General features: G+C 45.9%; 1 protein-coding gene across 3 annotated transcripts in view; it reads right to left on the bottom strand.

Moving 5' to 3' along the window:
• The window catches only part of radx (RPA1 related single stranded DNA binding protein), a 65,221-nt gene that overhangs the window by 6,069 nt on the left and 31,282 nt on the right, over positions 1-27,870 (bottom strand). For all 3 annotated transcript variants that reach the window (XM_080187826.1, XM_080187824.1, XM_080187823.1), the window contains exons 10-15: positions 26,471-26,628; positions 22,854-23,035; positions 21,057-21,125; positions 20,872-20,952; positions 7,847-7,941; positions 1,937-2,227 (exon numbers count right to left, since the gene is read on the bottom strand). In XM_080187826.1, the coding sequence (XP_080043952.1) occupies positions 1,937-2,227; positions 7,847-7,941; positions 20,872-20,952; positions 21,057-21,125; positions 22,854-23,035; positions 26,471-26,628 (876 nt within the window). The remainder of the gene's footprint in view (positions 1-1,936; positions 2,228-7,846; positions 7,942-20,871; positions 20,953-21,056; positions 21,126-22,853; positions 23,036-26,470; positions 26,629-27,870) is intronic.

Genomic DNA, 27,870 nt, shown 5'->3' with positions numbered 1-27,870 from the left:
GGAGACCAATCTGCCCTCTAAGCCTGCTCCACCATTCAATATCACCATGGCTGATCCTCTATCTCAACACCATATTTCAGCAACAAAAACAGAAAATGCTAGAAAATCTCAGCAGGTCTGACAGCCTCTGTGGGGTTAGAATAGAGCCGACGTTTCAAGTCTAGTTGACCTTTCGTCAGAGCACATTTCAGCATTCTCTCCATACCTCTTGACACCTAGAATCATGGAATCCCTCCAGTGCAGAAGGAGGTCACTCAGCCCACCAAGCCTGCACCGACCACAATCCCATCCAGCCCCCACTTCCGTAGCCCCATGTATTTACCCTCCTAATCCCCCTGACACTAAGGCAATTTAGCATGGCCAATCAACCTAGCCCACATATCTTTGGATTGTGGGAGGAAACCGGAGGACCCGGAGGAAACCCACGCAGACACGGGGAGAACGTATAAACTCCACAGACACCAGCCGGGAATTGAACCCTTGTCCCTGGCGATGTGAAGCGGCAGTACTAACCACTGTGCCACTTTAGAGTTTAGAAATCTATCTCTTCCTTAAATATATTCAGTGACTTGGGCTCCACAGCCTTCTGTGGTAAATTCCACAGATTGACCACCCTCAGAGCAAAGCAAGTTTCTCCACATTTCCGTCCTAAATGGCCTACGCTGTACCCTGAGACTGTGACCCCTCGTTCTTGACCCCGCTCCCCCAGCCAGAAGAAACAACACCCTTGCATCTGATGTGTGCAGTCCTGTCAGGATTTAATACATTTCAATTAGATCACCATTCATTCTAAATTACAGTGAATACAGGCCCAGTCAGCCCAATCTCTCCTCATACGACAGCCCTGCCATCCCAGGTTTCATACTGGTGAATCTTTGCTCTACTCCCTCTATGGCAAGTACATCCGTTCTCAGATAAGGAGATTAAAGCTACACATAATAATCCAGGTGTGGTCTCAGCTCAGAAAGACATCTTTCCAGTACTCAAATCCTCCTGCAATGACATACCATTTGCCTTCCTAACTGCTTGCTGCATCTGCATGCTTACTTTCAGTGACTGGTTCACTGGGATACCCAGGTCCCTTTGCATGTCACCATTTTCCACTCTATCACTATTTAAATAATACTCTGCCATTCTGTTTCTCCATCTGAAGTGAATAACCACATTTATCCACGTTATATTGCATCTGCCATGTATTTTCCCACTCACTCAGCTTGTCTAAATCACCCAGAAGCCTCTTAATATCCTCCTCACCACTCATCTTTCCACCAAGTTTAGTGTCATCAACAAACTTGCAAATATTACCTTTGGCCCCTTCACCCAAGTCATTAAAGTATATCGTGAGTAGCTGAGGTCAAAGCACTGATCCCTGTGATACCCCACTCCCTGCCACTTCAAAAAAGACCTATTTATTCCTACTTTGTGTTTCCTGTCTGCTTACCAATTCTCAATCTATGCCAATACATTACTCCCAATCCCTTGTGCTTTAATTTCACACACTAACCTTGTAATGGGATTTTATCAAAAGATTCCTGAAAATACATCAAATCCACCTGTTCACCCTTATCTATTCTACGAGTTACATCCTCAAAAAACTCCAGTAGGTTTTCTCAACATGATTTCCCTTTTGTAAATCCATGATGACTTTGTCTAATCCTGTTCCAAGTGTCATGTTATTGCATCTTTTATAATGGATTCTAGCAGAACATCCATCTGAGGGTAAACAGGATCTTGGTTTACAGTCTCTTCCAAAAGACAGCACCCCTGACAATACAGCACTGCCTCAGCCCTATATTAATAGTGTCAGATTCTAACCCCTTGAACCCACAACTTTCTCATTCAGAGATGACAGTGCTGCCCACTCAAGCCTGGCATCATGTACATTATAATAGTGCAGTTAACGCACAATTCATTCCTTTTGTGTACCCGTACATACCAACTATCGTCACATTGTAGTAGCCATGGTTACATGCAGATGCAAAGTTCTCAAGGTCCAGTTTGGGGGTGGCTGGAACTGGCCTGTACTCTGCAGCCTGAAGGTTACATTGCTGCATCAGGAAGTCTCGATGTTTATAGACAAATTTCCGTGGGACGCTCTCAGGAAGCAGCTGACCAAAGTGCAGGTGCTCCGACAGATGCTCTCTTAACTCTGGCCACGTAGGGCTTTTCCACGTATAGTCTGAGGTACCATCAGTTCCAGTCCCTGTATTGCACCTTCTGTGATCATCTGAAACAGGAAATAAATCCATTCTAGACAAACCTTTCACCAACGCAGCATTCACATTGAATCACGATTTAATTACCATACAATGGTCTGATATATCGAAAATATGATTATTATTCTTCATCTTGAAGTGCACTAACAGGGTCCATCAAGATGTTGCACAGTACAGACTACAAGTTTCAGTAACAAGTGCCATGGAGAATATACAGGAATTGGGCAAATCCACTGTGTTACATGAAGATATGAACTTTCAGTTCTCTGCCGTTCTTTATTGACCATTCACCTGTGGTGTGCAGTCCATTTAAGGGGAATTCTAAACTAAAAGTCAAGTTGCCACAGTCCCAGATGACCAGAGACTATTTTCTTCTTTGGGGACCTTCATGAATAACCTCAGCCAGAACGGGAATTGAACCTGCACTATTGGCTTTGCACTGTGTCATGAACCAACCGGCCAGCCAACTGAGCTAACCAACTCCCCAGTGGTCCAATAGTAGTGTAATCTGGAGTCCCAGACAAACTCTGCGGACATTAACAAAATCTGGAATTTAAAAGCTAGTCCCATCTAATAGTGACCATGAAACTGGTGACATAAAAACCCATCTGGTGCATTCATGTCCTTTAGGGAAGTCCTTACCAGGTCAGGATTCCAAAGCCACAGCAACGTGGTTGACTCTTATCTGCCCTCTGAAATGGCCTAGCACACCACTCGGTCCAAAGGCAATTATAAATGGGCAACAAATGCTGACCTAGCCAGTGGTGTTCACCATCTCCCATGAAAAAATAAAGTGAAAAAGAACTGGTGAGAAAACTTAGTGAAAATGTGTATCAGTAATTGAGTGAGCGGTGAAGGTTGCAACTGAGGTACAAAGTTCCCTATCATTGCTGAGACTTCTCCTTGTGATAAAGACTTGGGGCAAACTTTTCTAGCCATGCTTGCCCCAAGACCTGGGAAATCCCTCCTGAGGTCAACTGACCAATTCATGGTTCCACCCCCCCCACCACAACGATTCTCATGGCAGGTGGGACAGGAACTTCCCACCCAAGAATAAACTGGGATTGTTCTCTCTGGACAAAGGCTGAGGGGGCGACCTGATAGAAGCTTGTAAAATTATGACAGATATAGATAGGGTGAACAGTTGGAAGGTTTTTCCCAGGGCAGAAATTACAATCATTAGGGGGCACAAGTTTAAGATAAGGGGAGAAAGATTCAGTGGAGATGTGCAAGGAAGTTTTCTTTACACAAAGGGTGCTGGGGGCCTGGAATACACTGCCAAGTGAGGTGGTTGAGGCTAATGTTAGCGACATTTAAGACTTATCTGGAGAGGCACATGAACAGTTGGCAAATAGAGGGATATAGGCGGTTGGTCTAGATAGACAATGTGATCAGCGCAGGCTGATAGGCTGAAGGGCCTGTTCCTACGCTGTACTGTTCTTTATTCTAACATCTTGCTTGATTCTATCTCATATGAAAGAAATAAGGAAAAGAAGGGCATCTGTTTATATAATGTCCTAGCAATGTCAGACCCTATTTGGAGGGTTCTGAGCAGTTTTAGAACATAGAACATAGAACATAGAACATTACAGCGCGGAACAGGCCCTTCGGCCCACAATGTTGCGCCGACCAGTCTTATTTTTAAAAAAAAACATTGACCCACTAATCTAAACCAATCCCTTTTCGTCCATAAACCTATCCACCAATCTCTTAAACGCCCCCAAACTAGGCGCATTTACAACTGCAGCAGGCAGGGCATTCCAGTCCCTCACCACCCTCTGGGTAAAGAACCTGCCCCTGACATCCGTCCTATAACTACCCCCCCTTAATTTAAAGCCATGCCCCCTCGTGCTAGATTTCTCCATCCGAGGAAACAGGCTATCACCATCCACCCTATCTAAACCTCTAATCATCTTGTATGTTTCGATGAGGTCCCCTCTTAGCCGCCTTCTTTCTAACGAAAACAACCCCAAATCCCTCAGTCTCTCCTCATAGGACCTCCCCTGCATACCAGGCAACATCCTGGTAAACCTCCTCTGCACCCTCTCCAAAGCCTCCACATCCTTCCTGTAATGTGGGGACCAGAACTGCACACAGTACTCCAAGTGCGGCCGCACCAGCGTTGTGTACAGTTGCAACATGACGCTGCGACTCCTAAATTCAATCCCCCTACCAATAAACGCCAAGACACCGTACGCCTTCTTAACAACCTTATCTACTTGATTCCCAACTTTCAGGGATCTATGTACACATACACCTAGATCCCTCTGCTCCTCCACTCTATTCAAAGTCCTCCCGTTAGCCCTATACTCAACACATCTGTTATTCCTACCGAAATGGATTACCTCACACTTCTCCGCATTAAACTCCATCCGCCACCTCGCGGCCCAGCTCTGCAACCTGTCCAAGTCACCCTGCAAACTTCGACACCCTTCCTCACAATCTACCACACCTCTGACTTTGGTGTCATCAGCAAACTTACTAATCCACCCAACTATACCCTCATCCAGATCATTAATAAAGATTACAAACAGAATAAAGATTACAAACAGATATGGGCCCCATATCTACGAAAGGATATGCTGGCCTTGGAAAGGTTCCAGAGGACAGTCACTGGAATGATCCCTGGAATGAACAGCTTGTCATATGAGGAGCGGTTGAGGACTCTTGATCTGTACTCATTGGAATTTAGAAGTATGAAGGGGGGAAATCTTACTGAAACTTACAGGATGCTGTGAGTGGACATGGAGAGTATGTTTCCACTAGTAGGAAAAACTAAAATCAGGGGGCACAACCTCAGGCTAAAGGGACAATCCTTTAAAACAGAGATAAGAAGGAATATCTTCAGCCAGAGAGTGGTGAATCTGTGAAACTCTATGCCACAGAAGGTTGTGGAGGCCAGGTCATTGAGTGTCTTTAAGACAGAGATAGATAGGTTCGCGATTAATAAGGGGATCAGGGGTTATGGGGAAAAGGCAGGAGAATGGGGATGAGAATAATATTAGCCATGATTGAATGGCAGAGCAGGCTCGATGGGCCAAGTGGCCTAATTCTGCTCCTATGTCTTACGGTCTTATAGTCAAAGAGTTTCATAGCCGATGAAGTACCTTTAAAGTGTAGTCACTGTTGTAATGCATGAAAACGACAACCAATTTGCTTACAGCAAGCTCTCACAAAGAGCAATGCGATCATGACCAGGCTGTGTGTGTGTGTGTAGTGGTGTGGGTTGAGGGATAAGCTCAGAGAGATGGAAAAGATCACTTGGCACCATTGCCTTGGCTAATGGTTATTTCTCAATCAACTTCCCTAAAAACAGAGGGCCGGGATTTTCCGTTCTCGGGCGGGAATCTGAAGCTGGGACAGTCCGCAGGTCCCATACATACACCTGGAGAGAAGCAGTCACTCACAAGGATTTTCATGGAGGCAGAGCTTAGTTGTCATGAAGACTGTTTCCCTTTCCAGTTAAGGATAGTGGGGGGGGAGCTCTCAAAGCTGAAGGGCCAATCAGGGGCTTGAGAGGAGCAGCAGACTATGGTGGCTATGAGAGCAGGAAAGGAGGTAGCACCCTCACACTGACTTGTTAAAAAATCTTCAAATTAAAAATGTGCTTGTGGCCAAGCTGCCTGTTGCAGAGGGAGCCTCTCTACAGGGTAACCTGTGGCTGCTTGTACCTATTCTCCAGGCTTGCCTGGTACATTGGCTCCCTGTGACTGGGTAGCTGCCTCCAGGCATCTAAACTCACCTCTGCCAGTGTGGGAAACTGGAGAACACCTAGAAAATTCCTTTATTTTGTCATAACTATTCTGCCGGATAAGGGGAGATAACCTAAAATGGTTGACGCAGAGGAACAAGCACGCTGACTGGGCTCTTTATCTTCAGGCCCTGTCTGCCTCTTTCTCATTACCACTGTCACCCAAGGCAACGGGAAGTGTAGACAATGGAGCCAATGGATGTTAAAGTTACTTATTAGACACAAGTAGGCTTGCATTAACACTGCAGTGAAGTTACTGTGAAAATTCCCTCGTCACCACACTCCGGCCCTGTTCAGGTTCACTGAGGGAGAATTTAGCATGGCCAATGCACCTAACCAGCACGTCTTTCAGACTGTGAGAGGAAACCGGAGCACCCGGAGGAAACCCATGCAGACATGGGGAGAACGTGCAGTGACCCAAGCTGGGAATCGAAACCAGGTCCTTGGTGCTGTGAGGCAGCAGTGCTAACCACTGTGCTACCGTGCCATGGGAGGCTGGTTTGACTGGTGGACTGGGCTACGTTCATGACCCTTTGTAGTTTCTTGTGGTCTTGGGCAGAACAGGAGCCATACCAAGCTGTGCTACAAACAAAAAGAATGCTTTCTATGGTGCATCTGTAAAAGAGTCCTAGTGGACATGCCAAATTTCCTTCATTAGATATATTCCAAGAAGGAACTGGACATGGCCCTTGTGGCTAAAGAGATCAAAGGATATTGGGAGAAAGTGGGAGTGGGACACTGGAAATGCATGATCAGCTGTAATCATACTGAATGATGGAGCAGGCTCGAAGGCACCTACTCCTGTACCTATTTTCTATGTTTCTCTAACACCAGAATCACCCTCAGCACTGTTCACTGCAATCGTACAAATTATCTCAGAAATGGGCAGCACAGTGGTTAGCACTGCTGCCTCAGACAGCCAGGGACTGGAGTTCGATTCCCGGTTTGGTTCTGTGTGTGTGTGTGTGTGTGTGTGTGTGTGTGTGTGTGTGTGTGTAGTCTGCACATTCTCCTTATGTCTGTGTGGGTTTCCTCCGGGTGCTCCAGTGACCTCCCATAGTCCAAAGATGTGTGGGTCAGGTTGACTGGCCATGATAAATTGACCCTAGTGTCAGGGGGACTAGTGGGATAAATACGTGGGGTTACAGGAATAGGGCCTTGGGGGTGGGATTGTGGTCGGTACAGACGTGAAGGGCTGAATGTCCTCCTTCTCTAATGTAGGGATTCTGTAAAATGCCCAGCTTAACAATAAACCTGGATATTTACTGCTGCAACCAGTAACTCACTGAAGGTAATGCTGGTGAATAAACATAAAAGTGCAGTCAGGCAGCGTATGTGGAGAGAGGAACAATGTTGACAGGCTGTATTCCTCTAGACCTGATATGGGTATGCCGGCGTTGGACTGGCGTAAACACAGTAAAAAGTCTGACAACACCAGGTTTTAGTCCAACCTATTTATTTGATAATATTCTCACAAGCTTTCGAGGGCTAAACTGTCTGTGCTTTATATGCTCTGTCTGAGGCCAGAACCCTCCATTCACCTGACGAAGAGGGTAACCCCTCGAAAGCTTGTGAGAATACTTCCTCTAGACCCACAGAGACAGATTATGAGGCAGGAACAGGAGCGAATAGCGCACCGGCTCAGCTATCTGACATATTCTGGTCTGTGAGCCAACCAGTGCCATAGTGCATCAACGGAGGGGGATGTTGACAGTGCCACTGGAACCTTCCCACCAGTAAGCAGACGGGCGCTTTGTTGAGATCAGAGGGTGGAAGGTAGCCAATCCAAGTAGCCTTCATGTCAACGGGAGCTCTGCCTCTTTCAAAGAAGGGAGTGTTTGGATTGAGCTCAGAGTGGTCAGAGGTGATAATTCCATACCTTTGTCAGCTGTTACAGGCTCTTCTGCTGCTTTGGTGGGTCCTTTGCTGTTCACTGTATCATCATCTGGTTCACACTCTGGTTTAGCAAGTGGCCTGTCAACACAACAGAACTGAAAATTAACGCACGGCAGAGAGAAAGGGAGTCACATTGATACAAACCGTTCCTGCCTTGTGTTCAGATGGTAGCATTGACTCTGTGACAGAACATCCTGCCACCAGTCAACAGCCCAAGACCTAGGTCAATGACCAGGGCACGCAATCTGCCCTAACCTTGCCTTAAAAGGCTCGATATCTCATTTTGCTTCATTGCCAGATCTGAGTGTCTTGGACAACGGAATACATTAAGGGTGCTATATAAATTTAAATTGTTGGTGGAAAAGTGAGACTTTCTGCCTGTTGAGGGACTGCTGCACTGTCAGTGGTGCTATTTTTCAGATAAGACATTAAACTGAGGCCGTCTTCCCCTTCGAGTAGACATTATAGATTCTACAGCACCACTCCAGGATAGTATGGGTCCTCTCCTGGCCAACATCTATCCTTTGACCAACATCACTGAAATAGATTGACTACCTTGGTGAATATCAGTATTACTTGCTATAGACATTAGCCATCACATTTGCCCACCTCACAACAGTGATTACATTTAAAAAATGTTAATAGTCATAAGCAGCTTATGACATCTTGAAATTTATGACAGCATTATATAAATGCAAGTTTGTTCTTTCTTTAATGTTTGTATTTACCCGTCAAGCTGTTGGCAACTGATTGGCCCAACTGGCTTCACACTTGCCTCAAAGTCAGGCCGTGGGTTCAATTCCCACTTGAGGAGATAATCTAGGCTCCACAACAATGCAGCACTGAGTTAGCATTGCATACTTGCTCTTGTTTGGATCAGTTTAAACCAAGGTCTCGGATGTTCCAAAATTCCTCCTTTCTTTCCTCCCTTATGCTCCTTAAATCCAAAATCTTAGTTGAGTCATGGTCTCCTTCGCCTGTTTTAACATTTCCATATGTGGTCTGATGTCAATTTTCTTTGCTCCAGTGAGGTAACTTGGGGCATTTTACACAATGAAGACTGAGGGGGTGACCTGATCGAGGTTCACAACATTATGAGAGACATGAACAGAGTAGAGAAGGACCAGCTGTTTGCCGAAGTTGAAGAGTCAGCCATGAGGGGGCAGAGGTTCAAGGTGAGGGGCAGGAGGTTTATGGGGGATGTGACGAAAAATCTTTCTACCCAGAGAGTGGTGACAGCCTAGAATGCGCTGCCTGGGAGGGTGGTAGAAGCGGGTTGCTCCACATCCTTTAAAAAGTACTCAGATGAGTACCTGGCACATCATAACATTCAGAGCCGTGAGCTGGTAAATGGGATTCGGTGGGAGTTCAGGTGTTTCTTGCATGTTGGTGCAGACTCGATGGGCTGAAGGGCCTCATCTGCACCGTATGATTCTATGATTTTGCGGCATTAAAGGCCAGGTTAGCTATTGGCCAAGAAAATACTGAGTAGTGCCTTGGAATCTGTTACATTGTTGAAGGGTAGACAGGGCCCCAGTTTGACCTCCTTTCTGAAAAATGGCATCACTAAGCGGCATTCCTTCCACACAGGCAGAAGGTATCATGTTTCCAAGACAGCAACTTATATTTACTCATATAAATACACACACATTGTTGCTATTGAAAATCTCAGCGCATTACTGAATAAAGAACAAGGAGGTGGCCCAATGTGCCGGCTGTGTTTCCTCTCTCAACAAACAGATTAACAATATTTCAATATTGCTTCTGGGATCTTGCACTGTGTAAAATGGCTGCTACTGCTGCCTATGTACCAATCACTGGAACCTGTGCTGAATGAGAGATTTGGGAAAGAGTTTAAGGAACAGGAAAAGACCAATGGAAGTTGGGTTTTTTTCTCAAAACCAAATTTTCTATTGCAGTTCTTTCACTGCCTGTACCCATTTCACATATTGCTTTTTTTTTACTCTTTCTGCAATGCAAGCATTGCTGCCAAAGCCAGCATTGGTGCTCATCCCTTATTGTCCTTGAGGTGGTGGCTATAATATTGCTGCAGTGGGGAGGTACACCTACAATGCTGTTAGGAAGGGAGTTCAAGGATTTTGACCCAGTGATGTAGCTCCAGGCCGGGTGATGTGGGATTTGGAGGGAACTTTCCCAGGTGGTGGTCTTCCCATGCACCTGCTGCCCTTGTCCTTCCAGATGGTAGAAGGTTGCAGGTTTGGAAGATGCTATCAAAGAAGCTTTGGTGAGTTGCTGCAGTGCATCTTGTGGGTGGTACACTCTTGCCACTGTGCGTTGGTGGTGAAGGGAGTGAACGTTTAATGTGGAGAATGGGGCGCCAGTCAAACAGACTTTGCCTCTGATAGTGTCAAGCTTCTTGAGTGTTGTTGGAGCTGTAATTATCTGTAACACTCTTGACGTGTGCACTGCTGGTGGTGGAGAGACTTTGGGTAGTCGAAAGGTGAGTTACTTGCTGTACACCTCCAGACTCTGTGCTGCTCTGGTATATCTATCCAGCTGATCTGGTTCAGTTTCTAGTCAATGGTAACTCCCAGGATGTTGATTGTGAGATTCTGCAATGGCGATGCCAATGAATGTCAAGGGGAGGTAATGAGATACTTTCTTGATGGGGATGGTATTTGCCTGAATCTTGTGTGGCACAAATGTTACTTGCCACTTGTCAGGCCAAAAATGAAAGTTCTCCAGTTTTGCTGCATCAGTATGAGGAGTCATCACTGCTGCAAACATGGTGCAATCATCAGCAAACACCCCCATCTCTAATCCTGTGGCAGAGAGGTCATTGATTAAGCAGCTGAAGATGGTAGGCCAAGGACTCTCACCTGACGAACTCCTGCAGTGATGTACTGGGTCTGAGATGATCCTCCAACCACAACAGTCATCTTCCTTTGCGTCAGATATGACTCCAACCAATGGAATGTTTTCCCCGATTCCCATGGGCTTCAATTTTGTTATGACTCCTTCTTGATGCCTCCACAGGTCAAATGCTGCCTAGATGTCAAGGGCAGCCACACTCACCCCAACTCAGGCCAAAGATGCGCAGGTTAGGTGGATTGGCTATGCTAAATTGTCCCTCAGTGTCAGGGGGACCAGCTAGGGTAAATGCATGGGGTTATGGGGATAGGGCCTGGGTGGGATTGTGTTCGGTGCAGTCTCGATGGGCCGAACGGCCTCCTTTAGCACTGTAGGATTCTATGATGTGTCCATGTTTGAATCCAAGCTTTAATGAGGTCGGAAACTGATTGGCTTTGGTGGAATCCTTGCTGAGTATCAGTGAGTAGGAGAGCAGGGCAGTGCCACTTGACAGCACTGTTGACAACGCACTCTATCATTATGCTGATGACTGAGAGTGACTGATGGGGCGGCTGTTGGATTTGTCCTGGGGACAGGACACACCTGCAGGAATTTCCACAGCATCAGGTAGAGGCCAGTGCTGTCATTGTACTGGAACAGTTTGGCTAGGAGTACCTGGCCAACCTTTACATGCTCTAAACCATGATAATGGAGCTGGCGACGTTGGACTGAAGTGGTCACAGTAAGAACTCTCACAACACCAGGTTAAAGTCCAACAGGTTTATTTGAAATTATGAGCTTTTGGAGCACTGCTCCTTCATCAGGTGAGTGATGAAGGAACAGCCCCCCTGAAAGCTTGTGATTCCAAATAAACCTGTTGGACTTAAACCTGGTGTTGTGAGACTTCTACTCTAAGCAAAAGATATGGAAGCTAATCATGGCATTTCCATAATATTGCAGAGGGAAAGTGGTCAAATTCAACATAGACTGGGCCTCACTGATCTGTACTTCTCAGCATCATACCATTATTTTCCCAGTCCCCCTTAGGAGAGCACTGGCTAATCTTCATAAAAGCTTATGTAAAAACCTGTGATTGCAAAGCATTACCAGTCTCCAATTTTCATTCCATTCAGCCAACGCTTGCTGCATCGCCTACTTACTCATTTGTCTGAGGTGATCTCACTTTAAACTCCAAAACCTTTCATTTAACGAAATGCATTTTCCTCTCGTACTGATGTGCCCTTGGCAGTGAATCATTGAAGCTTTATCACCAAACCCTGATTTGGCACCCAATAATAATGAAAGCATTTTAATGGATTTTTAGCCAGCTTTATGAAGCATGTTTTAACCAGCCCATTTATTTCATGTGTTAAAAATGAGCTGGTTGTTGTATTTGGATATCTTTCAAAGATCTAGGACAGATACCAACGGGATGAATGGCCTACTTCTCTACCGTGTAGATGTATGATTATAATGCAAAGTTCTCTAAGCTGTTACTGTAATTTTAATACATTACTGATGTATTTGTACCATGTCAGAATACCTTTAAAGTTTACTTATTAGTGTCACAAGTAGGCTTACATTAACACTGCAATGAGAGGTATAGATAGGGTGGATTCTCGGAGGCTATTTCCCCAGGGCTGAAATGGTCGCTGTGAAAGGACACAGGTTTAAGGTGCTAGGGAGCAGGTACAGAGGAGATGTCAGGGATAAGTTTTTCACTCAGAGGGTGGTGAGTGAGTGGAATCGGCTGCTGTTGGTGGCGGTGGAGGCGAACTCGTTGGGGTCTTTTAAGAGACTTCTGGATGAGCGCATGGGATTTAATGGGATTGAGGGTTATAGATAGGCCTGGTAGGTAGGGATATGATTGGTGCAACTTGTGGGCCAAAAGCCCTGTTTGTGCTGTAGTGTTGTATGTTCTATAGAATCAAAGAGGTTTACAGCATGAAAATAGGCCCTTCAGCCCTTGGTCCATGGCACCTGTTTTTTAAACCGCCATGCTAGTCCCAATTGCCGTGTTTAGACCATATCCCTCACTAGCCATCTTACCCACCTAACCGTCTAAATGCTTTTTAAAAGACAAAATTGTACCCACCTCTACGACTACCTCTGGCAGCCTGTTCCAGACATTCACCATCCTCTGTGTGACAAAATTGTCCCTCTGCACCCTTTTGTATCTTTCCCCTCTCATCTTAAACCTATTCCCTCTAAGTTTAGATGCCCTTACCTTTGGGAAAAAATGTAGCTGATCTATGTCCCTCATTATTTCAGAGACCTCTATAAGATCATCCCTTGGCCCCCTACGCTCCAGGGAAAAAAGTCAGTCTATCCAGCCTCGCTTTATAACTCAAACCATCAAGTCCTGGTAGCAGCCTAGTAAATCTTCTCTGCACTCTTTCTAGTTTAATAATATCCTTTCTATAATAGGGTGACCAGAACTCTACACCATATTCCAAGTATGGCCTTACCAATGTCTTGTACAACTTCAACAAGACATCCCAACTCCTGTATTCAATGTTTTGACCAATGAAACCAAGCATGCCGAATACCTTCTTTCTGTCCACCTGTGACTCCACTTTCAAGGAGCTGTGATCATAACATGTTTCCATTACATGTTGATTACTTGGGTAATATATTAATTTTTTTTGACACAAGTCACACTGTAATTCAACCTTTGGGCTGAGAACCTGTTACCTTTAGTCAAACATGGGTTATTGCTGTGAAACTTCGGGAACAAAATGAGATGCAAGCGCTGTACTTTGATTTTACCTTTTATCACAGGTACTCACAGTTTGAACACATAAGAGGTGTGGCTCACTTTTATAATAGCTTGTAAAAGTTCTGGTCATAAAGCACCATAACGGCTGTCAGATAAAAGTAAAGCAAATACGTAATCCACGCATATGATGCCCAAATCACATTGTGTTAAAAGAAGTCAAGCAGTTTGGCAACGAAAGGGCAGGGATTTATCATCCAAAGGCTTTAGTGTTCTGTTTACCAATTCTTTCCATTTAGTCACAGGGGCGTTGACTGACATGGCCAAGTACATTATTTATGGCCCAGGCCTACCTGACACGAGGGCTTTAAAAGTCAACTGCATAAAACATCATGCGTGCTGGAAATCTGACGGAAGAACAGAAAACGCTGGAATAACAAAGATGTTAGGTTGATTGGCCAAGCTAAATTGCCTCTAGTGTCAGGGGGATTAGCGAGGTAAATATGTGAGGTTACTGTGACAGTGCCAGGTTGGGATTGTGGTTGGTGCAGGTTCGATGGCTAAATACCTCCTTCTGCACTGTAGGAGATTCTATAACTTTATGACACTCCATAGGTTAGGCAGGGGCTGTGGAGGGAGAAACAGAAAGGTCAGCAACCTAAAACGTGACCTCTGTTTCCTTCCCTACATGAATGCTGACTGATCTGCTGGGTATTTCCCAGCAATTTTTTGCTTTGATTTCACAGGGTTGGACAGAAACTGGATCTCTCAGTTGTACAGACTATCGTACCTGTGGCACTGAATGCTTTGTGAGAATTTTGGCCATTTGCCCCTCCTCAGCACTGCTCGACCCTTCAAGGACATGAGAACAAGCCACACCGGGAAAGGCCAGGACAATAAATGAGAACAAAGAATTGACAGTCAGAATCTTTTTCCCAGAGTTGAAATGTCTAATACTCGAGGGGGCAAGTGCTTAAGATGAGAGAAGGTTCCAAGGAGATGTGAGGGACAAGATTTTTTACACAGAGTGTCTGGATCGCGCTGCCAGGGGTTCTGGTGGAGGCAGATACAATAGGGGCATTTAAGGGGCTTTTAGATAAGCACGTAAATATGCAAGGAATAGTGGGATATGGACCAGGCAGAAGGGATTAGTTTAATTTGGCGTCATGTTCACAACATTGTAGGCCAAAAGGTCTGCATGTTCTAAATTGCATTTATATAGCAACTTTAACATAGTCAAACTTCCCAAGATACTCAGCATAAGTGAATCAAACAAAATTTGACCCCAGGCCATATATGGTGATGTTAGGACTTGGTCAAAGAGTAAGGTTTTAGGAGGTATCTTAAAGGAAGACAGAGAGAAAGGCAGGCAGGGGGCTGCATTTGCTAAGTGGGGCTGGAGGGCAGAGGAAATCTGGGGGGTGGTGGAGAGACAGCGATGATAGTTTCAGAGCACAGGCTCCAGGCAACTGAAGGCACAGACGTCAATTGAGCAACTGTTAAAATTGGGACTGATCAAGGTGCCAGAATTAGGTGAGCTCTGATACCTTGCAGAGTTGAAAGCCTGGAGGAGATCACAGAGGGACAAAGGTCATGGAGGGATTTATAAACAAGCAGGAGGATTTTACATTTTACATGTCGTTTAAACAAAGTGCTTTAGTTGCTGCAGCCAAAGCTAGCTGGAACACTGTAAGCATTTTATATTATATCTGATCAAGATTGTGACCTGACCTTCTCCGCCTGCTTGCTTTTGATTTTATAACATCATATTTATGATTTAGTGGGTAAGCTAATTGGCAATGAGTCAACGTGCTGGAGAAATGCAAAGTGTTGTCAAATGTCATCTCATTTTGTCTTGTGCACAGAGTGAGTTGGAATCAAGAGGATCTGGAAAGAAGTACTTCGTATAGTCAATGGCGAGCCAGGCATAAATCTGGGAGGACTTCCAGCAGTTGCCAAGAAGGGCTTGTCTTCAAGTAATGTCAGTATCAACTCTAAATTCAATTCGAATTGGCCGCTCAATGTTCAGGCTACTGGGAGCTACTGGAGCACAAATAAATAATATATAAGCAGCATTCACAACTTATAGTAGCATTCACAGGCCAGCCCATACACCTTACAGCTAAGGAGGCACTTTTCAGGTGTAGATGCTCTCATAATCGAAGAAAAATGCAGCAGCTTATTTGTGCATGGCTAAGATCCCACAAACGCAAATGAGGCGCACTGGTTGAGCTAAATGTTAGTCCGGCGACAAGGAAGAAATCCCCCAATCTTGTATTTTCACCTGAGTGAGCTGACCAGTATCACATGATGTGGAGATGCCGGCGTTGGACTGGGGTAAACACTGACTCGGACAGGAGGAAGTTACCATTGAGTCAAAGCAACTTAGGGACATAGGGTGGGTTCTTCCGGCCTCGCTCGCCCCGAAAGCAGAAAATCCCACCCATGGACAACGGACTTTCCATGGTCCACCCATTATGATTCCCACGGTGGGCAGAACGGAAAAATTCACCCCTCTCATGTCCGACCTTACATCCAACCACGAGGCATGGTGGAGACATTAGATGCAGAGTATTCTTCAGACCATATATGTTATAGAGTCAGAAACACTGATCTGTTGATAGATAGAATTACCAGGAAATAAATTTATCTCCAACTTCAAAAGATACTCAAACGAGAACTCCAACTAACATTAGAGCATTACAATCTGTGCTGCTGAATCTGGGACTGCTCTGGCCTATGAATGCTCTTCACTGGGTCTGTTCCTAATGAGAAAAGGCCCTTCAAACCCCTTTGCTGTCATCCTCCCAGGATACCAGTTCTGCTGTCTTCCTATCGCTGTGTTCCACAGTCAGAAGTCTCAACCACTCTCTCCCCACCCCCCACTCCAGCCCATTTCAACTCCTGCTCACCCTCGGTGTGAATATAAAATTCCCACTGAAGTCTGTCAAAAGTCACCTGCAGCCAAGGCTAACTATCCCTTTACAACGGAACTGTGCACAATCCCTTCTGGCCATCCATTACCCACAGAACCAGCCGCAGCTACAAGGGAATTATTGCCCATTGCTTTTTATTCTGGTGACCGGAGAGTAATGCTTCAGATTTTACTTTCCTGATCCGTGAAAAGTGGAAAATGTTTCCGGCAAGTATTCTCTGTTTTTATTAAGTTTATTTTTATTAGTTTCACAAGTAGGCTGACATTAATACTGCAGTGAAGTTACCGAGAAAACCTCCTAGTCACCACACTGTTCGGGTGCACTGAGGGAGAGTTTAGCATGGCCAATGCACCTAACCAGCACATCTTCAGCACTGTGGGAAGAAACCAGAGCACTCGGAGGAAACCTCTGACTAAGAAGCAATTTAGTGTGGCCAATCCAGCTAAACCGCACATCTCTAGAATGTTGGAAGAAACGAGAACACCAGGAGGAAACCCACGTAGACACAGGGAGAATGTGCATATTCTGCACAGACAGTGGCCCAAGCCAGGAATTGAACCCAGGCACTCTGAGGCAGCAGCGTTACCCACTGTGCCACTGAGACATCATTTCTGCAGGTTGAAGATCCTTAGTTTGTCAAGTGGCTTGACAGTCCTCAGTTTTGATAAGCGAGGGGATTAAGGGTTATGGGGAGAGGGCGGGAATGTGGAACTGAGACACGACAGATCAGCCATGATCTTATTGAATGGCGGGGCAGGCTCGAAGGGCTGGATGGCCTACTCCTGCTCCTATTTCTTATGTTCTTATGTTGATTCAGTGCAAATCAGTGACGCAATAAAGTGCAGCTGGTGCTCCCTTTTTAAAAAAAATCCTGGTTAATGTAGGTCAGACCAAGTGAGGATGGCAGATTTCTGTCCAACAATTGATGACAGGTGTCAGCATTACCCAGACTAGCTTTCAATTCCAGATTCTATTTTTAAATTAACTGAATTTAAATTCCTCCAGTTGCCATGGTGGGATTTGAACCTGTGTCATACAATCCTATAGTGCAAATGTAGGCCTACTGAGACTGCACCAACTACAATCCAACCCAAGCCCTGTCCCTGTACATTTACTCTATCTAGATGCCTGACTAAGGAGCAATTTAGTGTAGCTAATCCACCTAACCTGCATTTCTCTGGAGTGTTGGAAGAAACCAGAGCACGCAGAGGAAACCCACACAGACACGGGGAAAATGTGTAAACTGCACAGACAGTGACCCGAGCCGGGAATTGAACCCAGGTCCCTGGTGCCGTGAGCCATCAGTGCTAACTACTGCGCCACCAAAGCACGAGCCTATGAATGACTAATTCAGTGACATTACCATCTGCTGCACTTGAAATAATCTTGCTGCCTTCAGTTCTTTTTACGAGCCGTTACTGGTTTGACTTCGTTAGATAAATAAAGGAGTCCACTTCATTGTAACGTTCAGAGAGATTTCACAGACAAGTGGTTACACTGAGCCATGTCACTGAGTGGGATTTTACAGCCTTGCTCGTCCCAAAATCTTAAAATTCTGCCTGAGGTCAACGGACCTTTCCATGGTTCGTCCCTTGCCCGATCTGTTTCCCGTGGTGGGCGGGCTGCAAATTTCCAGCCATTGTTCCGTAGGCCAGTATCTACACAGCCACTGTGCAATAGCAAGATTCCACCAGGAAATGGTATATTTATTTTTGGGGTAATGTGGGCTGAGGAAGAACGCAAGTTCTTCTTCAAAGAGTCTGGGATTTTTTTTTAAAATCAGCCTCCTGAGCTCATTCAACAAGCAGCAGAGGGTTTTAGATGAGCATTTCAAGTGAGCGACTCCACCTCCAATAATACTGCACTCCCTCAAGTGTCACACTGGCTGTCAGCACAGATTACGTGCTCAATTAATCACGGCAGCATCGCCTCTAATGGGAGCTGGGTGCCGATGTCACACAGCCCGTGGCAACAGAGTTCTGCAAATTTTAATCTTGTCAGTTGTTGCATGCAATTTCTCTGGCCGAAGAAATACGTCAAGTTAATTAACTTCCTATCCATTTTCTTTACTGAAACAGTTTGGATCGAACTCCCGTGCCTTTTTGCGCTTGTCAAAAGCAAGTTACTGGGTAATGAACACCTTGAGCGAGAATCACATTTGGTCCCATAAAATTAGCGAATTATGTTACTGGGCTCGTGATCTGCAGCCACAGACCAATAAACCACATACTTTTAAGTTCAACCCCCAAAAAATGTTCATTTATTAGTCACAAGTAAGGCTTAAATTAGCACTGAAATGAGGTTACTGTGAAATTCCTGTTCGGGTCAATGCACCTAACCAGCATGTCTTTCAGACTGGGGGAGGCTGAAGCCCACACAGACACAGGGAGAATGTGCAAACTCCACACAGTGACCCAAGCCGGTGCTGGGAGTTCTTTGTACAAAACTGATCTTCAGCAGATTTCCTTTCTTCTTCTTATGAATTCAATTTCCATCTCTTGCTACCGTCATTCCCTTTCAGTTTCTTCCAATTTCCTTAGTTTTTCCTGGTACTCGCTCTCCTCTACTTCCCGCTTTGACCTATCCAGCGTGGTCTTTAGGTCTGAGACAGGAAACAGGCAGAACACATAGACTCCGCCCAGACAGTGCCCCAAGCTGGGAATCAAACCTGGATCCCTGGCGCTGTGAGGCAGCAGTGCTAACCACTGTGCCACTGTGCTGCCCGAGTCACCCCGGGAGGAAAACCATTAAGACTCTGGAGGCACCAGCAATAGCGGCACTTTCTTCCTCTTGGAAATGCTCCCCACAATGATTTAAAGTGTGATCACTGATGATTTGGGCTAAATTCCGGTTTGATAGCCCCCGCAAGGTCCACAGGAAATCATTGATTGATCTTCCTCTGGGGTCTTGTTGAGTATGAGTTCCCCTGGTAACAGGCAGTGGCCTGCCCAGCTAGAACTCATTACCTGAGCCTTTTATAAGGCAGACCCAGGACTGGGCCTGCTGAACTGCAGTCCCAGACAGGCACCAGTGCGAGTCCATCACGTTAGTCGTTTTACTTTGCACTCCACACTAAACATTATTCCTTTCCAGTTGGGCTTCACGAGCCTCTCCAACATGTGTTTAAACACACTGATCTTGCCACGTGCCCCCTGTGCAAAATGTGAAAGTGAGACAAACATTCTCTGCCAATCGACAAGTGAGGCTGATCACAATTTAAAATTAAAATATGATATTACATGCCAGTTTGCTTAGCGCAATCCAGTTCGGGAACAGTATCTGGTGAGGAGATTGCTGGAACTGATCAGGACAATGGCGTGACCCAGCGTGTTACCACTGACACAGTAACATCTGAGGCTGACGTGCTTGCTATCTTTTCCCAGGTGTGTTGGGTGAGTCATGTTTTATAATATTTGTTCATGGGGATGTGGGTGTCACTGGCTGGGCCAGTTTTCATTGTCCATCCCTAATTACCCTTGAGAAGGTGGTGGTGAGCCTCCTTCTTGAACTGTTGCACTGCCTGTGGTGTGGGTACACCCACAGTGCTCTTAGGGAGGGTGGGCAGTGTTACACCATGCCAGCAATTGCATGGAAAGGACAGTGGTTTGTACAGCTGCATCATAATCTCCCCGAGATTGTGAATGGAATTGCAAGCTTGTTCTTTCTTCACGAAGGCTGCTAGCAGTTTAGAAGATTGTCAAAACTGCTGGCACCTCAAACTCTTGCACTTGGACTTGGGGTGAGAAACCTCAGGATTGTGAATTCATATATCATCGATTTGAGACATTCTGTTCAGTAAACCTTGTCACTAGTGAGCAAACGCCATAATAAAATCAAGATAAAAGCTGTACCTTGGTCACTAAAAACCCAACTAGGTCATTAGCAGGGAAGAAAATCTGTCATTCCTTATCCTGATGTGGAGATGCAGCCGTTGGACTGGGGTAAACACAGTAAGAAGTCTCACAACACCAGGTTAAAGTCCAACCAGTTTATTTGATAGTAAACCCACTATCAAATAAACTGGTTGGACTTTAACCTGGTGTGAGACTTCTTACTGCATTCCTTACCCCGCCACTGACTCTAGACACACTGGGCGGAATTATACCAGCACGTTCGCCCAAGGCTTGTACGATCCTGCCCGAGGCCAATGGAGAATGCCGGAGAATCGGGGCAGGCGTGCCAGTAGAATTGAGGCCACTTTATGACGACAACAACACAGCTAAGCTCACCATGCAGTTGTACAACCAACAGGCACAACAAACAACAATGCCACCTTCTCAGGGAAATTGGGGATGGGCATCAAATGCCAGCTTTTACAACACTGCCCACACTGTGAGTGTGAAATAAAGTTGCTGCTTTGGTCATTAGCCATGGCCGGTTGAAATGAATGACAGAAGAGGCTCAAGGGGCTGAATGGCCCACTCCTGTTCCCATGAGTGATAGGGCGTGCATTTCAGCAATGCCTCATCACAACCCCTCAGCACTTCACCCGCAACCAATGCTGTTACATTGGCTCTGGATTCTGACACTAACCACTCCACAAACCTTTTCAGGGACCTCGATCTGTGTGCCGGCTTCTTCCTCTTCAGCGCCCCCATCAGTGGATCTGCTAACTTCTCCCTTGATCTGACAGATGACAAAACGAGTCTTAGTTTGCCTGGCCACTCGCACCATGTGCAATAAAGCTGGCAGGAGGTCAAGCCTCGAATGGTGATGGCGGGTACACGTACCTGAATGTCTTGCGCACTTGCCGTTTGCTAGAGTAAACCTTTTGCAAATCTCTCAATGGATACCTGCGTCTGAAAATAAAACATAGAACCATGTTCGCAATCAATAGCATGGTCAGTGTGACTGTCACTTTAATGATGCTCATTGTAACGATACAGAAAGTCGCAGATACTCATTGAAGTTTTTGTTGTCTTTTAAGACAATATAAAGCATCATTTTTACCAACAATCTATACCTTATAAAAGTTGTTTCCAGAGAAACATAGAAACTAGAAGCAGGAGTAGGCCTTTCGAGCCTGCTCCGCCATTCATTTTGATCATGGCTGATCATCAGATTCAACATCCTCATCCCTCCTTCCCTCCATATCCCTCGATCCCTTTTGCCCCAAGAGCGACATCTAATTTCTTCTTGAAATCAGACAATGTTTTGAGCTCAACTCCATTCTGTGCGAGTGAATTCCAGACATTCACCACCCTCTGGGTGAAAACATTTGAAAGGAAATGAAAAAAAAATAAACAATGAACCCTTTCTTTTTCTGATGCCTCTCGGATTATACTCACAGCGGCGCCAGGAGATTGGCCTTCAATTCCGGGAGATTCCAGGCCATTCCTGGAGTGTTGGCAACCTGGAAAATCTAATGGGGCACCGTTCAATGGGGAAAGAAAGGCCTCACCTTCAGAAGAGGCGATTGGAATTAGGTAAAAATGCTTCCTTTTTTTTACATGCAGAAGCTGATAATATCTAATTATTTACTCCTCTTTACACTTGTGAAAAATTGGCTGCAATTTTACCGCCCCTCCTGCCACGGAGTTCGGAGCAGGCGAGGGGCGGGCAGAACATGGAAAGGTCCTTTGACCTCGGGTGGGATTTTATGGTTTCGGGACGAGCGGGATCGTAAAATCCCACTCATTATCTCAGATTGCATTCTATTTTTCTGTCTATTAAGTGAGGGACGTCAGATCTGGGGAGCAGGATCAACATAAATTAGTATCGTAGCATGGGCTAGACACTCTCTTAATATCCCTAACTTGAAGAGTTATGTTAATTTGTTGCGCCCAAGGTCAACAAACCTTTACAAGGTCCACTCGCGCCTGCTACGATTCCCATGGCGGGCAGGATGGGAAAGTTCTGTCCCTGTGCTGTGGACCTGCCCCATTGGAGGGTTCATTGATACGGCCCACAGTTTAATTCAATTTGAATCCTCTGTCCTGTGCCGGGACACAAATCCAGATTCTCAAGGTGAGACGATTCCCATCTACATTGGGCCGAGTCTGCTCTGCCAATCAATCATGGCTGATATGATTCTCATCCCCATTTTCCTGCCTTCGCCCTGTGACCCTTGATCCCCTTATTTAATCAAGGACCTATCTACCTCTGTCTTAAAGACATTCAATGACCTGCCTGTCTCAACCCTCTGTGGTAATGAGTTCCACAGATTCACCACTCCCTGGCTGAAGAAATTCCCCCTCATCTCAGTTTTAAAGCAGCGTCCCTTCACTGTGAGGTTGCACCCTCGAGTTCTAATCTCTCAACTAGTGGAAACATCCTCTCCAAGTCCATTCTGTCTAGGCCTCTCAGTATTCTGTAAGTTTCATTAGATTCCCCCCTCATCTGTCTAAACTCCACCAAATCCAGTCCCAGACTCCTCAAGCGCTTCTCATATGACAAATCCTCCATTCCTGGGATCATTCTTGTGAACTTTTAGTGGAACCTCCTCTATCGCACCATCCCTTCTAACACACAGAATATCCTGAACACATCACCCTTACTGAATAGGCCGCTTCGCTCCAGTGCAGTACCTTAATGCGTAGTGATTTAGCACTGGTGATGAGTGCCTTGGATGGTCCCTCACTGGATCGACAAGAAACCTGTTCACACCAGCGTCTCTCCCTGAAATTTCTCCAAGTCTGACTGGTTCAGAGGATGAGGCTGCAAAGGCGTGGTCTTGCTGTGGTGCCAGGTCCCTTCTGCCTCGAGCTCTCTGTTTGCAATAAGGATAAATTTAAGGTTACTTGTCCAACCGCACAACTGGGCCAACCGTTTCTCAGAACAAGGTGCTTCTAACTCAAGAATGCAGTGGATAAAGATGTCAAAAGAGTGGGCCCCAGTGTTAGGCTCCAGCCCAGACCCAAGAGAGTGCAGACTGGAGAATGGTAGGCAGGCTGTGATCCAGAGCTAAAGTAAAAATCAGCAGCCAGTTGGATGGACAGAGGGAATCCTGCGTAGATCAGGAGGAAAACCGGGAAATTTGTTTCAAAACACTTGAAAATGGTGGGGGCAGGGAGAGAGAAAGATGTTGAACGATGGGCTGGCCTACCTAACTCATGATGTGGGTATGCCGGCGTTGGACTGGCGTAAACACAGTAAAAAGTCTGACAACACCAGGTTTTAGTGGTTGGACTAAAACCTGGTGTTGTCAGACTTTTTACGACCTAACTCATTCATACAACGGTGCCACTTACTGGTTGCAGCTCTGTATTTGCAGTGTGACATGTAAATAAAGACACTGGCCATTCCCATTATAAAATGTTGCACACCAATATCAGGTTTACCTTTATAAATGCTACCATCCTGTAATACCAATGTGGACAGAAATTTGTCCCTGTGTCGATTAGTGATGAACTAACACATTGTGTGAACAATATAGGCCGGTGATTCATAGAATCCTTACAGTTAGGAAGGAGGCCATTTGGCCCATTGAGCCTACACCAACTCTTCGGGGAAAGCGATAGCCTGGTGGTATTATCACTAGACTATTAATCCAGGAACTCAGCTAATGTTCTGGGGACCCGGGTTCGAATCCCGCTGCGGCAGATGGTGGAATTTCAATTCAATAAATAATATCTAGAATTAAGAATCTACTGATGACGACAAAACTGCCAATTGTCAGAAATACCCATCTAATGTCCTTTTGTGAAGCAAATCTGCATCATTACCTGGTCTGGCCTGCATGTGACTCCAGACCCACAGCAATGTGGTTGACTCTCAACTGTCCTCTGAAACGGCCTAGCGAGCCATTCAGTTTCAAGGGCAACTAAAGCTAAATTCTCCCTCAGTGTATCTGAACAGATGAGTTTCACAGTAACTTCACTGCAGTGTTAATGTAAGCACACTTAAGAACATAAGAAATAGGAGCAGGAGTAGGCCATCTAGCCCTTCGAGCCTGCCCCGCCATTCAATAAGATCATGGCTGATCTGTCGTGGCTCAGTTCCACATTCCCGCCCTCTCCCCATAACCCTTAATCCCCTCTCTTATCAAAAACCCATCAACCCGCATCTTAAAAATATTTAGCGAGGCAGCCTCCACCACTTCAACGGGCAGAGAATTCCAGAGATTCACCACCCTTTGAGCGAAGAAGTTCCTCCTCAGCTCCGTTCTAAACCGCCCCCCTTTTATCTTGAGGCTGTGCCCTAGTCCTACTGTCTTTTTTGAGCGGGAAGAGTCTCTCCACCTCTATCCTATCCATCCCATTCATCATCTTATACGTCTCAATGAGATCTCCCCTCATTCTTCTAAACTCTAATGAGTACAAGCCCAGTTTATTCAGCCTCTCCTCATAGCTCAACCCCCTCAACTCCGGTATCAGCCTAGTAAACCTCCTCTGTACTCCCTCCAAGGCCAAAATATCTTTGCGCAGGTGCGGCGCCCAAAACTGCACACAGTACTCCAGCTGCGGCCTCACCAATGCCCTATACAGCTGCAGCAAGACCTCCCTACTTTTATATTCAATCCCCCTCGCTATGAAGGCCAGCATCCCATTTGCCTTCCTGACCACCTGCTGCACCTGCAAGCTGGGTTTTTGCGACTCATGCACAAGGACCCCGAGGTCCCTCTGCACCGTCGCCTGCTGCAGTTTTTCGCCTCGTAAGTAATAGTCCTTCCTACCATTATTCCTACCAAAGTGGACCACCTCACACTTGCCAACATTAAATTCCATTTGCCATCTCCTGGCCCATTCGCCCAGCCTATCTAGATCCTTCTGCAGACTCTCCACACCCTCCGCACAATTTGCCGTTCCCCCAATCTTGGTGTCATCAGCAAATTTCGACACCCTACACTCGGTTCCCTCCTCCAGATCATCTATATAAATGGTAAAAAGCTGAGGCCCCAGCACCGACCCCTGGGGCACTCCACTAGTCACCATCTGCCAATCCGAATAGCACCCGTTGACTCCCACTCTCTGCCTCCTATTTGACAACCAATCCTCTATCCACGCTAACACCCTACCCCCAACTCCATGTCCCTCGACCTTCTGCAATAACCTCTTGTGAGGTACTTTGTCAAACGCCTTCTGAAAATCGAGAAAGACCACATCCACCGGCTCTCCTCTATCCACCGCCCTAGACACATCCTCATAGAACTCCAGTAAATTTGTCAGACACGACTTCCCTTTAATGAAACCGTGCTGCGTCTGCTCTATCAAGCAATTCCCTTCAAGATGCCTCGCAATTTCCTCCTTAATGACGGATTCTAACATTTTACCTACCACAGACGTTAAACTAACCGGCCTATAATTCCCCGCCTTTTGCCTGGCACCCTTCTTAAACAACGGCGTAACATTAGCCGTTTTCTTGTGACACTAATAAATAAACTTGTGTGCCATGATGTTACTTTCTACTTGTCAGCCTGGATATTGACCAGGTCTTGATGCATTTGGACATGGACTGCCTCAGTGTTTGAGGAGTCATGAATGGTATTGTGCAGTCATTGGTAAACATCCCCACTCCTGATCTTATAATGGTAGGATGGTCATTGATGATGTTTGGGCTTAGGACACTACCCTGAGGGACTCCTGCAGTGATGTCCTGGAGCTGAGATAACTGACCGCCAACCACCACAACCATCTTCCTTTGTGCCAAGTCTGACTCCAACCAGCGAAGAGTTTGCCCCCTGATGCCCCCTGACTCCAGTTTTGCTCGGGCTCCTTGATGCCACACTCAGTCAAATGCTGCCTTGATGTCAAGGACTCTCACTCTCATTCAGCATTTTTGTCCGTATGGACCCGTGCTGTAGTGAGATCAGGGGCTGAGTAACCTGATGGAACCCAAACTGAGTATCCGTGAGCAGGTTATTGCTGAGTAAGTGCTGCTTGATAGCTCTGTTGATGACTTCCTTCCATCACTTTACTGATGATTGAGATTAGACTGATTGGGCGGTAATTGGCTGGATTTGATTGGTCCAGCTTTTTGCTTACAGGACATATCTATGCTGGGCCATGAGGTTACAGATTGTGGTTGAGGCCTAACCAGCAACGCCCACATCCTGTGAAAGGATAGAAGTTTATACAAAAAAGGAGCTAGCTTGTAGATTTGAAGGACATGAGGGTCAACAGTTATTATAAAAGATGCCACTGGAGGGAATGATGGTCCTGACACAACTCTAGCCCTCGAGATGATTGAAGATAGTTTCTCATACCGGCATTGGCTGCTCACGCAGCCTATCAGCTGAGTCTTGATGATAAACGTATCCAACAGCAGCAATGGTTCCCTGGAGGAGAATTCGCCGATGTTCTCGATAGTGCAGGCTTTCAATCTCCTTCTTCAGCTCACTGGTGGAGGTTAAGAGAGCCTCGGCTTGAGAATTGAAACACATTATAGACACAGGATTACACCACAAACACCTGAAAAGAAAAGCTAAGGACCTACTAACGTAAATAAGTGGGACATTATCCGTTACAAGGTCCCACCCTGACTTTCTGCTGTATCAAAGTTGCACCCATTAGCCGGGATTTTCCACTCCTGGCCACGCCGGATGGGTTTGGCGACGGGGATGGAAAATATCGCGAGAATTGCAAAGTCGTGTTCTCCGACAGCATAAACACAGCCGCGAATTGTCCCCTCCCGCCCCTATCAGTGACGGGACGCATATCCCACCATCAAACATCGTTATAATAAACTAACAAATCATTTTCAGGCCCATACGCTGGATTCGTGCCCAGTGTCAGAAAATCCAGCCACGGTGGAGTGACGGCAGAACAGTGTGAACCGCGACTGGACTCCCAAACCCGTTCATGGAAATCAGGTGAGTGCAGCGATGGGGAGTGATACAAAATCATGTCGTCATCCTCGCGGGTACTAGCCCCACCCCCCAGCATTGGCCAGGCACTCCCTGACACTGCCTCCAGCAACATGTGGTTCCAGAACGGCCCAGGCACTATCTGGTGTTGCGAAGTTGGGTAGAGTAAGTGGAGATTAGGAGGTAAGAAGTTAGAATTTGGTGTTTGTAAAGTCGTAGAATGCTTGTTTGGGCGGTGGGGGGGTGGTCGGTGCGGGGGAAGCAGTGCGTGGCCTTGTTAAAAGATGGTGCTTTTTCTGTGCTCAGAGATTTAAAATGCAAGTACACAGAGAGCCCAAACTGAAACATTTGTATCGAAAGGTCAAGCCTTAGTTGTTACCAAGACAGCAAGCTTTAGAATTTAGCCGATCAATTTGAACTAGGCACTTACACACCAAGAACCTATTAAATTTAAATCTGACGGTTTTAACAACCTAGGGCCAATCCTATTGTGGGAAATACTGATGTGTCATCACGGGTATAAAAGAAGGGACAGTGGGACAAAGAGGCTGCCATCTGCCGGAGCTAACAGCTCACAGCTCTCAACTTTCAAGAGAGAGAAAATCGTTGGCTTTCATAGCTTCATCTTTTTTGAAAGAAATATATCTTAGCTTTAAACACAAGGATTCTGCTCCTACAGTTCTCTATAAGGAGTTCCAAAGACTCACAACCCTCAGAGGAGAAATCCCTCCTCATCTCAGTCTTAAATTGGCGTCTCTTTATTCTGATACTATACCCTCTGTTCTTCAACTCTCCCATGA

The sequence above is a fragment of the Carcharhinus amblyrhynchos genome, chromosome 4 (genome assembly GCF_965287045.1).
Source record: "Carcharhinus amblyrhynchos chromosome 4, sCarAmb.v2.hapA, whole genome shotgun sequence".
NCBI classification, from domain to species: Eukaryota; Metazoa; Chordata; class Chondrichthyes; order Carcharhiniformes; family Carcharhinidae; genus Carcharhinus; species Carcharhinus amblyrhynchos.
Note: the sequence above shows the minus strand (reverse complement) of the source record. Positions and strands in the feature narration are given on the sequence as shown.